The 14,987-nt window shown below is 36.4% G+C and overlaps 3 protein-coding genes across 8 annotated transcripts; all 3 read left to right on the top strand.

The window, feature by feature from the left end:
- The first annotated feature begins 57 nt into the window (after positions 1 to 57).
- On the top strand, positions 58 to 6,950 carry LOC111410845. 2 transcript variants are annotated; one of them, XM_023041420.1, is made up of 5 exons: positions 58 to 313; positions 4,520 to 4,597; positions 4,690 to 4,774; positions 5,527 to 6,623; positions 6,697 to 6,950. In XM_023041420.1, the coding sequence occupies exons 1-4, from the start codon at positions 282 to 284 to the stop codon at positions 5,665 to 5,667; spliced, it is 336 nt and encodes a 111-aa protein (XP_022897188.1). In that variant the 5' UTR covers positions 58 to 281; the 3' UTR covers positions 5,668 to 6,623; positions 6,697 to 6,950. The 2 variants fall into 2 exon arrangements, 1 of the variants encoding a protein (XP_022897188.1); XR_002705774.1 differs by having other exon boundaries at positions 77 to 313; positions 5,481 to 6,623.
- A 1,794-nt stretch (positions 6,951 to 8,744) lies between these two features.
- LOC111410843 (SPX domain-containing protein 3-like) lies at positions 8,745 to 10,881 on the top strand. Its single transcript, XM_023041418.1, has 3 exons — positions 8,745 to 9,145; positions 10,010 to 10,175; positions 10,243 to 10,881. The coding sequence occupies exons 1-3, from the start codon at positions 8,912 to 8,914 to the stop codon at positions 10,623 to 10,625; spliced, it is 783 nt and encodes a 260-aa protein (XP_022897186.1). The 5' UTR covers positions 8,745 to 8,911; the 3' UTR covers positions 10,626 to 10,881.
- Positions 10,882 to 11,442: 561 nt separating this feature from the next.
- Positions 11,443 to 14,698, top strand: LOC111410842 (phosphatidate cytidylyltransferase 4, chloroplastic-like). 5 transcript variants are annotated; one of them, XR_002705770.1, is made up of 4 exons: positions 11,443 to 11,816; positions 12,657 to 13,746; positions 13,900 to 14,015; positions 14,558 to 14,698. XR_002705770.1 is itself a non-coding variant. In XM_023041416.1 (4 exons), exons 1-4 carry the CDS (start codon positions 11,812 to 11,814, stop codon positions 14,647 to 14,649), a joined length of 369 nt encoding a protein of 122 aa, XP_022897184.1. In that variant the 5' UTR covers positions 11,450 to 11,811; the 3' UTR covers positions 14,650 to 14,698. The 5 variants fall into 5 exon arrangements, 1 of the variants encoding a protein (XP_022897184.1); XR_002705772.1 differs by having other exon boundaries at positions 11,446 to 11,816; positions 12,657 to 12,812; positions 13,613 to 14,015; XR_002705771.1 differs by having other exon boundaries at positions 11,446 to 11,816; positions 12,657 to 12,976; positions 13,613 to 14,015.
- Positions 14,699 to 14,987: the final 289 nt, after the last annotated feature.

Genomic DNA, 14,987 nt, shown 5'->3' with positions numbered 1-14,987 from the left:
TGAATGCTTCAAGAGTGAAAAAAATAAATAAATAAATAAATATATATATATATATACACTGTGCCTTTATTTCCCTATCAGTTTATTATTTGTGATTTTTTATTCCTTTGATATATGATCACGTGAAAGCTGCAGAGTGGTGACATCTCTTTCAGTTTTCATCTTCATTTTGACTTTTTGATGAACTTTTCTATTACTAAATTTTTTAAAGATCTGAACTTGCTGATTTTCTTACTTATTCTTTGTTGGACAGATACTGTTAATCACACGTTTTCTGCAGCATGAGCACCATCATGGCCGGCCTATCAATCAAGTATGATAGTAACTAATTATAACCTTCTAATGTGCATGTTTCTAATTGTCATTGTCTATTGTGGTTTCAAGTTACCCATGTTATTATGTTAGCGATATTATGGCAGTGTTAAAAATAATATCCATGTTTGCTTTATAAGTTTTCCTTCCTTCCTTTCTTTTCTATGATTACTAGGTGGCATGGCTTGTGCCAGACCTGAAGGCACCTAGGTCCAACAGTTTTTGACTTTTTTTTGGTGGGCTGATGGGGGTGGGGTGGGGTAATTTTCTGGAGAGAGGACAAGTTACCCATGTTATTATGTTAGCGATATTATGGCAGTGTTAAAAATAATATCCATGTTTGCTTTATAAGTTTTCCTTCCTTACTTTCTTTTCTATGATTACTAGGTGGCATGGCTTGTGCCAGACCTGAAGGCACCTAGGTCCAACAGTTTTTGACTTTTTTTTGGTGGGCTGATGGGGGTGGGGTGGGGTAATTTTCTGGAGAGAGGAAAAAAAAAAAATGAAAATTAAAAAACGCTGAGCAGCTGGAATCAGAAGTTGAATGTTCGTCTCTTTGGACGGGATGGGCTGGCCATCTTTGATGCCTCTAGGAGAGTTACAACTCCACTTCTTTTATCTGTCTCTCACAGTTCATTGTGTTCTTCATTTCTCCCATATTCTCCAAGACAGAGTGCATGTCAAATTGTCATCAGAATGTATGAAAACATGTTTAGAAGTAATCTTTATTGTCTTACTATTTACTGTTATTTCCTCATTTAGTTTCTTTTGTGGCAAAAAAATGTCCACAAAATACTTTAGCTCTGTTTGGTTCTGCTAAAATTTAGATTTTTAGTAGATTTTGATAAAAATTAATTAAATGTGTGGTTGAAAATTTGATAAAACTTGTGGGTCCAATGAAATGTATGGTAAAAATTAATTGCTTACTTTGATTTAGATTTTTATCAACTTTTTCAGCTAAATCGAACATAGACTACGTTTAATAGGATATATGAAGTATAGTCTAGCATGACGTACAATTTACATATATTGTGCCTAGTAGGACATTGAGCAACTAAAATTGTGCCTGGCAATGAGGCAGAGACTTTCCCTTGCTGAGGTTCCCTCTGGTCTGTTACCTGGTCTATAAAATGAGAAAGAGTCCTGCAACTGAAGCAATAGAGTTGAGTAATGTGTTATATTTTGGCTTCTTAGAATATAATACAAAATTTTGTGTATTGAACAGTACTCGTCTCAGTTCTACTAGGTGTCTCATCAGGGGAGTGCTTGTGTAGTTAATAATTGGAGCCTACCTAGCAATCACTATCCGATCATGCTACGTATCGTACTCGTGTACTGTTCATCCTGCAAAAGATGTTTGAAAACCTTTCCTACTCCGATACAAATGAGCACACTTTATGAGCATCAGACTCATTTTCTTATGTGGATAGAAGACAACATGACAATTGAAACCTGATATGTACCTGGTATAATGACAGTTTACCCAACGCACTCTTAGGATAAATGAGAACTAAATTTCATTAATGAACTGGAATTACACTGGTGAAAGATCTGTTATACGAATGACATCTGAAATACAAGGAACTGATTAAATGAAGAAAATAACAAGGATATAGATGTGAACATTCGAGAGGTCCACTACTCTCCTACTGATAACCAATTTCTGCCTACTCAACTGTAGCTCCGTTCCTTTATTTATAGGTTGCTTGTCTTCTAGACCGTTCCTTCCCCAACCAACTCATGTAACTGTGCATGTTGTCTCTCTTCTTGTGCATTTCCCTTGCTACCCCTGTGCCTTTGATAAGTAATTTGTATTGCTGGTCTTACATTATTCCCCCCAACAAGACTCAGCTTGTCCTCAAGGTGAAAGGACGGAATCTGTTGTTTTAACAAGTCATAGGATTCCCAAGTTGCTTCAAGTGGTGGTAGCCCTTTCCATTGAATTAATACATCAAGCCCTCTAATGTTGTGACCGAATCCGGGTCGTACCCCAAGCACTGCTTCAGGTTCCACCAACATTTCCAACTCCTCATTCAATTGGCTGGGTACTTCCTCCATAGCTTGTGTTGCTCCCATTGCTTTGTGCAACTGTGATATGTGAAAAACCGGACGAACGCTACAAGTAGATGGTAGTGACAGTTTATATGCCACAGGTCCAACCCTCTTCTCAACAGCAAATGGACCATAGAATCTTAGACCCAATTTCTCGTTACTTTTAGCTACCAATGTTTTCTAGCGATGGGGTTTGATTTTCGAGTATAACAAATCCCCAATCTGGAACTGGACATCTCGATGTTTAGGTCTGATTTTCAAGTATACCAAATCCTCTATCTGGAACTGGATATCTCGGCGTTTAGCATCAGCTATGTTCTTCATTTTAGCTTGAGCTCTGAGTAGTTGTGCCTTTAATTGGATCCCTTCTCGATCCTTACTAAGGCTGGGGGTTCTCTCCCATATACAATTTGAAAAGGAGTAGTTTTGGTAGCTATATGAAAGGATGTGTTGTACCACAATTTCGCCCATGGCAACCAACTGAACTAAGATTTTGGCCGCACTGAGGCAAAGCAACGAAGATAAGTTTCTATAGTGCGGTTTAATACCTCTGTCTGCTCATCAGACTCAGGGTGATAAGCTGTACTTCGGCGGAGCTTAGTTTTTTGCAACCGAAATAACTCCTCCCAAAAATGGCTCACAAAAACCTTGTCTGGATCTGAGACGATGGAATGAGGTATTCCATGGAGCCGTACCACTTCTTTAATGAAAACTAACCCCACACTAGCCGCTGTAAAAGGATGTTTGAGCCCCATAAAGTGCCCGTATTTACTCAGTCGATCAACAACCACCAGAATGGTGTCCATATTTCCAGATTTAAGCAGCCCCTCTAGGAAATCCATGCCAATATCTTCCCAGACCCGATTCGGGATAGCTAGGGGTTGTAACAGCCCCCCCGGGGATAGGGCACTATACTTGTTTTGCTGACAAACGGCACACTAACTGACATACTTGCTTATATCTGATTTCATTCCCTCCCAGTAAACACTTGCTGCAATTCGTTTGTAGGTCTTCAAAAATCCAGAGTGCCTCGCTAATTTGCTGTCATGTCCCTCTTGCAACATCATGGGAATTAATTTTGATCCTTTTGGTAATAACAACCTTCGTTTGAATAGTAATTGACCATGTATTATCGTATAATCTGGCCTGCTGGAAGGATCTCGGATGATATCTTGAATGATCCCTTGCAACTGTGGGTCTGCCCTTACCTCCTCTGTTAAGACCTCCAATTGTATCACTGCCGGGACTAGTATTGCCATTAATTCGGCTGAAGAACTCACTCGGGATAGTGCATCAGCTGCTTTATTTTCACTGCATCAGCTGCTTTATTTTCACTCCCTGGGCGATATTGAATTTCAAACTGATACCCCATCAATTTCATTAACCACTTTTGATAATCAGGATTTACCTCCCGTTGCTCCATTAGAAATTTCAAACTTTTTTGGTCAATCCAAACAAAAAACTTTTGTCCCAGCAGGTAATGTCTCCACTTTTGGACGGCAAACACGATGGCCATCAGCTCCCGTTCATATGCTGATTTTATTCTCCCTTTCGGATTAAGAGCATGACTAAAAAATGCGATGGAGTTGAAACACGGAAAAAAAAAAAAGAAAAAAAAAAAACCCTTGCGCAATTGTTCTGTTAAAGCCCACGCCAACTTGCCATAATCCTTAACAAAGCGACGGTAGTGCCCAGTCAACCCTAAATATCCCCTCAACTCCCTTAATGAACTAGGGCTCAGCAGTGCCCAGTCAACCCTAAATATCCCCTCAACTCCCTTAATGAACTAGGGCTCAGCCAATCTACTGTGGCTTGAATTTTTGACCTGTCCGCCGCTACTCCATGATGGGAAATGATGTGCCCGAGATACTCTACTTCTAACTACCTGAAACTACATTTTTTTCGATTTGCATACAATTGATGTTGGGATAACACCTGCAATACACTCCTCAGATGCTCATTATGCTCCTCTTCATTATGGCTGAACACTAAGGTATCATCAAAAAATACCAGAACGAAACGCTATCCTCCATTTAATTTATTGACGGATTAGTCAAAACTACATTTCTAGTCTATTACTATTCATTTACTATCTACCTTCATATTTAGAGGAAATTCCCAGCCTTAATTGACGATTCGAACCATTTTACTTCAGGAATGTCTTTGACTCTCGTCAAATGCGTATATCAGTACAGGGAAGTGGGGTATACCTAACTAGGGAACGAGGGTGCAGGTAAATAAAAATTTTTGTTGATTTGTTCATATTGATCTATATTTCATGAGGTTTCACTGTTTTCTTTTTACCTAACTGCATAACTTTTGCAGTATCGACCCACTTTACGTTGATGATCCTCTTTTTCCAACAAATAATGTTGGACGAAACTGTTTTCGCATACATCAATGTATCAAGGTCAGCTGATAATCATAAACTGAACATTTTTTATTTGCTCATCGAAAGAATTAAATTGAGGAAGTTAATTTTTGTCCTAATATTGTGGTTCCTTTCATTTCTGTACTTCCCAAATTTATCCCATATTGAATTCCTCTTCAAAGATTTAAGCAAAAAAAAATTGTAACTTCATTTGAAAGAAAGGTTTTTGGAACTCGACATTTAAATTAAGAGTGGGCCAATCCATCTTCTTGTCAATTTAATAGCTTGTATTTGAATTCATTGAACATCTAGTTATTTGTAAAATTCCGCTAGCTGGTGAATATCCACGTCCGTATTGATCAGAGAGTATATTGTTCTGATGTGCACAAATCCATTTGGACATATCTGTGAGACTTTTGACTCTCTTCCTGAATGTCCATTTAATGCGTGCATGGATCACTATTTTCTGTTATCTATACGAGGGGAGTTATGTACTGAGAGACTTCTCTGCCATAAAATTTATGTTATCTCAAGTATTTATAGGTCATGATATTTCTTATTGATGTTGAAAATTGGGTCAGCTATTGTTCTCATCTCGGCCTCTTGAACTCTTGGGGCTGATTCGTGTTTTCTGTTCACTCTCATGGCCAATTGATATTATTCAAATTTTAATTTTTAGCAGGGTAGCTTTGCTCAGATGGGAAGATTCTATCTCTTTCCTGATATTTTGCACTATGATTTTCAGCTGTTGATGTTAGCTTGGTTTTATTGAATGCAATTGCGTGGTGCAGGCATTTGCAGATGCTTATTCAATGTTGCAGAGTGAACTCATGTGCTTTCCCGATGATGAGACACTTGCTAGGCCCCCCTGTGGATTACTTCCTAAGATTGTTCCGAGCATTGGTCATTTGATGGGGGGTCCTAATTATTAGAACAATGATTTTGAATATTAAGGTACCTGGTGAGGTCTCTGAGAGTAAACATCTTAGAACTGCTGCCCACACCCAACCTAGCACGACCTTTGGAATGTCCCTTAATATCTAAAATTTCTTCCCATAGAACTCCCAAGAACATCTCCAGCATCATCTTCTTTTCATTAGAATCATCAAAACCAAGCTGATGCTTGGATCAGTGATGGTACAAAACAGAGATATAAATAAGACGACGATGAAAATTAAACAATAACAAGGTTATATGCCTGTTTAATATAAAATCAGCGATGATTGATAAACCTGATTAGAGATTCCAATCTTACTCCAGGGAGAGAGAATCAAGAAAAGTGAAAGAGTGAAGATTTTGGAAATAATGAAAGGGCTCATCTTTGTTTAATTTTTATGGGAAATGATAAAAAATTGGATGATTGGCATAGTTTTTCTCTCTGAGAGACCTAGAAAGCCTGGGATTGCCATTCTGCTTGTTGTCAATGTAGGTGGTGGTTGCATCTGGAATTACAATCTCAGGAAGTGGTTAGTGGTTAAAGGTTTGCTAAGGTACAATCTTACCAATGGTGGTTTGCCAGAGATGAGGATCGGCCATGTTGAGGATATTGGGGCAGTGGGGTTTAAGAATTTTTTCCTTTTGGAAAGCGAACATTATTTTGGATAGCTTCGACAGGGAATAAAGACGTGCAGAGTGGAATGGTGGGATCAATCATTTAGTTCCTTTGTTGTCGCTCTTTGTCCCTTTTATTGTAGCCTTGAGTGCCTGCTTTTCTATAACGACTGAATTGCACGGGACATATATTGAGCAAGAGCAAATTGCGTGGATTTTACGGAGGGAAGACGACGTTGTGATGATGGCCATGCACCTGATGTACTGTCATCTGTTGAAAGACGCATCCCGTCCCGGTGAAATTATATGATTTGACAGATTGAAGACGCGAAACAAGGTATGTTACCGAAGTTTTTTAGGAAAATGGAAGTTCCTACATTTGTGTCATAATATCTTATTTTCCCTGATAGGGTTGTGTGGTTGAAGATATCAATGGAGGTTTAGCAAAGAAGCACAGGTTAGAAATCACCCAATCAGTGATCTCTCTCTTGCTTAGAAGGTTCGTTCATGGCTGGCTCGGCACACCAAGATGAAATATTTATGGACAGTGGTTGTGCTAATCATGTATAGTTCAATTGTGAGTAATTTGTAGCTTTTGATGTTTGATAATTATATTATTTATATTAAGTTTGATCAGAATAAAATGGAGTTCTTATTTAAATCAGCAAGGGAATAATGATAGTGCATTGGATTTGGAACATAGTGTAGGAATTATTCCTCTGGAAACATCTCTAAGGCCTCGTTTGATTGCACGAAATTTTTCATGGAATTTGGAATTTGAATTCCAACTTCCAATTTTGACCTGTTTGATTGACAAAAATTTTCAGGGAATTGATTTTTCATGAATTTCTAGGTACAACATCTTAAAGCGTGATTTTTCACCTTTTATTTTCCTAGGGGTTAGATGATTTTTGGTTTTCCACCTTTTTTTTTTTTTTTTTTTAATTTGTTGGCAATGTGAACAAATTCGAGGAACAATTGTAAAAGAGGACATCCCTGAAATTGACAATTTTTCTGTAAAACAAAGCCAAACGAATATCAAAATATAGATGATTTTTTGATTTTTTTTTGTTGGTAATGGAAACAAATTCTAAGAACAATGGTAGAAGTGGATATTCCTTAAATTGACAATTTTCATGTAAAACAAAGTCAAACGAACACTAAAAAAATTTTTACTTCAACATTTTTCACGTGGAAAATTATATCAATCAAATACAATGATTTACAATTCTCAGAAAAATAATTTTTAGGTAATTCAATTTCTTGGAATTTATTTTCTTTTCACCCAAATTTCATCTTCGCAATTAAACATACCCTAAGTTGTTTATTTTAAATAATCGTTGTTCACATTTTTTCACAAGAACTAAGTCGGAACTTGTCGAGTTTTAGAGCCAAATAACTTCATTTAATGATTTTTCTTATGGAAGATGACTGTGTAATTTTTTCTTTAAAACCAAATCTGTATAACTATTTGTTAATAAGGTTTATCGAGGCTCTGTATGATTCTCATTTCTATAAAGATATATTTTTCTCTCTTCTTTTTAACCACATATTTTTCATTAAAATAAAATAATATTACGAGTAAATTAAAAACTTTTTCTTATTTTTCATCAATCTACGATTCTAATTATTATGATATCTTTCCGTTAAACAATTTTAAAAGATCACAAAAGTAGTGTCTCCATTTGGAAGAATTTATGAAAGGTTTAATCGAGCGAGTTTTATTCAGTCACAATTAAAATTTAGCTACTTTTGGCATGTAAAAAAGGTAAAATGGTTTTAGTTCATAAAATTAATACGTTCAAAATAATTAACACCGTTGTCATATAAAGGCATCCATAAAACTCCAACGAAAGAGAAGTGGAGTCTAATGCAAGTTTGTACGCCAAAAAATTCTGGGGGTGGGGCCCAGTCCATATTAACGAACCCCATTCTCACAGTTGGCCTCTTACCAGAACAGGAGATGGGATGTGAGGAAGATTCTAAGCAGAAAGAATCTCCTTTTTCCAATATCCCAAGTTAAATAAATTATTATTTTTAACTAAATATATGCTCCCAGTTCAATAAATTTGTCAAAAAATAATATTTTTAGAGAATACTTGCAAATTATTTTATTGATAAAATATATGTGAGGATAAATGAATTTTAAAAAAAAAATGAAACTCAAACAATGGCTTCCAATAGTATATATATTTATCCTAATCGTATTTCAAGTAAATTATACGAATTATTTTCATGAATTCGGTAAGATGTATCCACTTTATTAATAAAAAAATATTTTATTATGCTAGGTATGAATTTGGATAGTAAATATTTAAAATATTTTCGTTTGATATTTCAATTTGGGTCCCCAACTAACTAGCAGTGTAGGTGTAGCACCTAATTTAAATTAATTCAGTCGGTGTCATTGATTTGGGTGATATGTTAATCGAATATGCTGGGAATTCTCCATTTCTCACTGCTCAAACTTCCCTTTTATACCCTTTCTTTTTTATTTTTAACAGCAACTTCATCACGCCAAGCAAGCATATCCCTTGTAAATATTCCATCTTTTTTACCCAATAAAACCTACCCCCACTCCATTGCTTGCCTTCACTACACACTTTCTTCAATTCCAGTACTCCGATGAAGTTCGGGAAGAGATTGAAGCGGCAAATTGAACAGAGTTTGCCGGATTGGCGGGATAAATATTTGACGTACAAGGAATTGAAGAAACTTGTAAGATTGATTTCTTCTACTCCATCTCCACCATTGTTGAAGGCCGACAAGGAGGAGTTTATGTACTGCTTGAACAATGAGATCGAAAAATTTAATGCCTTCTTCATGGAGCAGGAAGAGGATTTCATTATTCGCCATAAGGTATTCATCCTCCCACTAGTTAAATTTACTTTCTCAGATTTATGTTTGGTAACATGAATAACTTAAAAGTAAATTTACGTAGTGTTTATAATGTGATGTCGTAATTGTTCACATGACTATAGTGAATCGTGAAAGGTGGAAATTATGGAAAGTTGGAGAGTTCAATCCAGGCTCAAATGAACGCTGGTGTCATGTTTAACACATGCACATCATATGAATAATCGTTTCGAGTTTCGACAGTCAACATGTTTGATTGAGCTTGAAAATGCTTTCGAACAAATATAAAATTACACATTTACTTGACCCCAAAGATATTATTGTTGAGATTAAGGATAAAGCATCTAGTAATTTTGAGACTAATATCAAAATAGATTATGTAGATTGTGGGTCCTATATTTCCTATGTTTTGGGGCCAAACATCCCTTCACAAGAGGATATCCTATGAAATTGCTTAGTTTTCTCCGACAATACAATTGGCTTTACTGATAGAGACTATACAATAGAAACGATCAAAATCACGTTTCTTTAATAATCAGCATATTTAGTTTCAATAGCATGTTTAGTACACAAAAAAATGAGATATATATATAAATGCTCACTTGCTCATGACGGGTAGAATAAAACATGTCTACCTTGCCACCTCAGCAATCAAACTTACAATTTTTGACAAAGCCCACGTCAACGCTTGACGGTTGCTCTAGTGACCATCGAGCGGCCACTCAATATATGAGAAAATTTTTTGGTGAAGTTAGTACGGGTGACCGTTATAGCTTGTCGGATGCTGGCTCTGCCACAGTATATAAGCCTCGTAATGAGAAGACAAAAGTCGATTTCATAGTTGGTTTTGATGAATAATTAATGCAGGAATTGCAACAGAGGATTGATGGAGTGATTGATACATGGGGACCAAATGGGACTAAACCATCAGAATTTGAATACGAAGAAGAGATGAGGAAAATCAGAAAAGACATTGTCAATTTTCATGGAGAAATGGTTCTCCTAATCAATTACAGCAACATCAATTACACCGGTAAACTCTTTTATCTCGTCTAAAAGTTTAAGCTATTAAATTCTATAACCTGGAGAAAATATCGCAGGGCTGGCCAAGATAGTGAAGAAGTACGATAAACGAACAGGTGGTTTTTTGCGCTTGCGATTTATCCAAAAGGTCCTCGAACAACCATTTTTCACAACCGATCTCATTTCGAAGCTCGTCAAAGAGTGTGAATGCATCATAGATACGGTATTCCCGGCCGCTGCCTCGGAAGCAGAAGGGATGCTTAATGCTGAAAGAGAAGTAATAACAGTGCCTGGAGAGGGAATTTTCAGGAATACAGTTGCAGCCCTGTTGACTATGCAAGAAATTAGAAGAGGAAGTTCTACTTACAGCCACTTTTCTCTGCCACCACTCAATTTGCCAGAATCTGATATAATTCACTCCTTTCACCTATACCAATTCCCTGATGATATTGCCATTTGAATTTGGGTCAAAATGATGAATTACTCACATTTCCCCCCTTTTAAGGTTTACATGTTGCCAGCAAGTTAAATATTTGTGATATTCTGTAAAATTATAATTTAGAATGCTTGATCGGTCGGACCATAAGCACAAGTGCTCGATTTCATTTACGCAACAAAACAAATTTCGAGACGAGAGAAATTAAGTGCTTGTAAATGGTTTGTTCAACAAAATGTTTTCAATTGTACAAGGTGATGTGAGGAGAAGTTGAACTCGAGTGGTAAGTCCTTGTTTGGTAGATATTATGTGAAGTGATTTATTATTATTATTATTATTTTTTTGTTTTGTGATTAAAATTTAAAAAGTACAAAAATTATTAATTCACATGTAATTGACGGTAAGATACATTCATCGAGTAAGAATGAAAGTCGGCCTTATTGATCTGATGTGATCGAGTGGAACGATCATATTTCAATGAATAAGTAGGAAAGATATTCCTTTCGGAGACTCAAACATTCGTTCTTTAACCAAAATATGAGGAGAAGTTGAACTCGAGTGGTAAGTCCTTGTTTGGTAGATATTATGTGAAGTGATTTATTATTATTATTATTATTTTTTTTTTTGTTTTGTGATTAAAATTTAAAAAGTACAAAAATTATTAATTCACATGTAATTGACGGTAAGATACATTCATCGAGTAAGAATGAAAGTCGGCCTTATTGATATGATGTGATCGAGTGGAATGATCATATTTCAATGAATAAGTAGGAAAGATATTCCTTACGGAGACTCAAACATTCGTTCTTTAACCAAAATATCATTCAAACGCTCGTTCTTTACCCAAAATAAAATAAAATAAATAATAATGAAAAAAAAAAAAAAAGGCTTGCAAACGGGTCTTAATTCCCTCGTCTCACGAAAAAAATCCATTAATGGCTCCACAAATAATAGTAGAATTGGGTAGAATCAATTCAATCCCGCTATCTCTCAACTCTATATGTTCTCCTCGCTCATAAACGTCCTTTCTCTTCGACAATTCTCAATTTGAACCAATCCGATTACCGTGATTTAAGCTTTAGTTATATTTGACAGTGATGGCCCTCCAGGCGTTTATAGATTTTCCACGGGGTACATCGATCAAACTCACACACCCTGTTGATCACCGCCACGGCCAGAGCGGAGGGAATTAACGACGTTGAAAAAATTGATGAGGTAATGCCTAATATTGCGAAATGCGATTATTTTTTTTGCCTATCCCCCTTAATTTTATACATTTCAGCATTGAGCTTTATGTGTTTACTCATTATTTTGTTCTATTTAGGTGTCAATACTCTCGAGAAGAAAAAAGTTGTTATACTAAATTCTGGAAGTTCATGAGTGATGTAGGAGACTTTTGTTTCTCTGAATTGCTGTAGGCTAGTAAAAATGGTAGTCCTCAGTTGGAGTGTGAATGGGAGAAAAGAAAAAAATAAAAGAAAATAATTATGCATAAAATTAGGAATTCACATAGGAAATATCTGTAGACATATTCCGTTCCCCTTGCTAACTGGAAAATAGATGTGCGGGCTGGCTCCCAATATACTGCAGTTCTTCCAAGAACAATACACCTTTAAATGCGAATCAGGCTTTGATCATGTGCTTCTCGATCAGGGTGAACTAGAAGACTCGAAGGCTTAAAAGAATTGAACTATATAAAGTAAAAGTAATAGCATACCATTTTCAGGGCCTGTACAAAAATACATAAGAGAATTGATTTTTGGATGCCAGAATTGAATGGGGGAATGTATACTATTGGTATTCTTGTATCCATTTTGGAATGTTGCATCTTTCGACACAGAGCAATTAGAGTTGTCTGACCGCACTTGTTTGAATGAGACATGATCTGACGGTCCAGACTGCATACATTAGATAAGCACTGCATCTCTTTGATGTGCCTAGCTAACATATCCAATAAGTCACGTCCTTTATTCATATGCATCCAATCATTATCCTCCCAACTGACCAATTACATATATTTTAGCTAACCAGCTGATGGTTTGACTTTTAATGTAGGCGCTACAATTACATGAATTGCCACCTTAATTCCATATTACTTTTGACTTTCCACGGTCACTGTGCTGCTCACAATCTGCCACTTGCCAACATGTTGGTGTCACACGCAATTCCATTAGGAAAACCTGAAGGCTCCTTGGCGCCTCTGCGCGAGTGGTACGTGCGAAGTGCAAAGTGTGCTACTATGGCGTCCATTATGACGTTCCTGGGTGTGGGTAGCATTAAATTGCTGGAGAATGTTTTATAGACAAAAAATTCTTCCCCTCCTTTACTGCTAGGAACATTCTCACTTAAAGAAAAAGGAGACTCATAATGCAAGGGTACTTTGGAACTTACATGGTCATCAATATTTGTTTTTATTATTCAATGACACAACATTAATGTCCTCATGTAGTATATAATGTCAACTTACTTTCTCATTAATCAAACATGATGTCCACTAATAATTAATTGCCCATCATAACCAGAACTACTGGATTGTTACTACAGTGGCATGAGGAATAGTGTTAGTAGAATACATTGACGATAAAAGAGATAAATACGAAGACTTTGGGTTTAGTAGTATCTTTGATGCTGCTATTATTGTTTCTTTGGATTTCAATAGTCATGTATATATTTGTAACAGTTTCCAAGGCTAAGGTAATGTCCTCATGTTTAAATTTAAGGCTGAAAATCTGGTGAAAAAATCTATGCTACTTCTATAGTTCTATATAACTTTGTAGAGGTCTAGAAATTCATTTTGACCAATCGAACCTTCTCAGGCTGTTAACTTTTATGAATGAATAAGATATCTGCTGAGTATCTGAGCATCTATTTCAGTTACTTATTGTACTTCCTAATGGCAATTAACTCCCATAACTTCCTTATTTCATGTTTCCATCCCTGTTTGTGATCATACAACAAATTTAGATGACTGTTTTCTGGATAAATGAGCCGTAATAGGAATTCAATTGCAGGCTTTTGCTCGGACACCTTTGACTTGTATTAGTCCAAAAAAGACATGGGAGGGAGCTCTGGCGGGATTAGGTGGTTGTATATCAACCTCTTTAGTATTAGCAAAAACCCTAGGCTGGCCTACATCTGTCCTAAGGTACATAGTTTTATCCCCATCACATGATATTCCAGCATTCCATCTAGGGTTCAGAAGAATTAAACGATTCTATGTTTTTAGCTAAATTTCAAAATTGTTCTTTGGAAGTTTCCATTTGCATCAATTTATATATTTCTCTTGGATGGTTGGTAGTGCTGTAGCATTTGGGTTTCTGAACTACTTTGGTTATCTTTTTGGCGACTTAACCGAATCCATGATCAAGCGTGATGCAGGGGTCAAAGATTCAGGATCCCTCATACCCGGACATGGTAATGTCTCTATATCTTAACTATTTTTACGTGTCATGTGGTAGACTTGATCACTGTCCTGACCTGGGTCTAGTTGCAAGTTTCATCCCCTTATCCTAGGTCACATGCCTACACTTAACCGGCAGTCATAACTATAATGATCTTAAGGTAGCGAAATTCCTTGTCGGGTAAGTTTCGACCTACACGAAAGGCGTAACAATCTGGACACTGTCTCAGAGAGAGGCTTGGTGAAGTTTTCTGCATTCTGAACATGTATGACATGACTATGTGGCATGCTTGGACAACTTTATGAAACGAATTCATCAAACAATAGTAATTTTAGCAAATAAACTTAACATATGACCAATTTTGACCTGTATGATGGATTCTAATTAGATGATCATTATTGGGTTTAACATGGTTCTGCAATGTTGTCGTTTTCTTTTATGATCAAGGAGGTCTAGACTCATTAAGAATTATTTGTTAGGATGGGTATATCTTGTGTGTATGTGTCAAGTTTTGATATTCAGACAGATTCATTCTAATGATAACTCACAAAACAGGTGGGATTCTAGATAGGATCAACAGCTACATCTTTACAGGGGCACCGTCTTACGCTTTCGTCGAAATCTTTCTACCATTCTATGGAGTTTGACGAATTACTTCACTTGCTGCAAAGAGAGAAAAATTCGCGTATCTTCTCTCCTTATAATTATACTTGCTGCAAAGAGACAAAAATTCTCGTTATCTTCTCTCCTTATTTCTTGTTTAAGGGAGGACTAAAGTATACTTCATGCTCACATCTTGGAGCTGGAGTCTTGAAAATCAAACCGGGGAATTGATGTCACATTTGGAACTCCACCAGGTTCATTTTTTCCACATCTTATTCCTTATTTGAGAAACACTTCACTTGACATCACATGGGATCATTGGGAGGCTGTAAGTGGGGAATTTTAATAATGTGGATGTCTATGGATAGGCCAATCGTTGCCT

Source organism: Olea europaea, chromosome 15, assembly GCF_002742605.1.
Source record: "Olea europaea var. sylvestris chromosome 15, O_europaea_v1, whole genome shotgun sequence".
In the NCBI taxonomy this organism is placed as follows: Eukaryota; Viridiplantae; Streptophyta; class Magnoliopsida; order Lamiales; family Oleaceae; genus Olea; species Olea europaea.
Note: the sequence above shows the minus strand (reverse complement) of the source record. Positions and strands in the feature narration are given on the sequence as shown.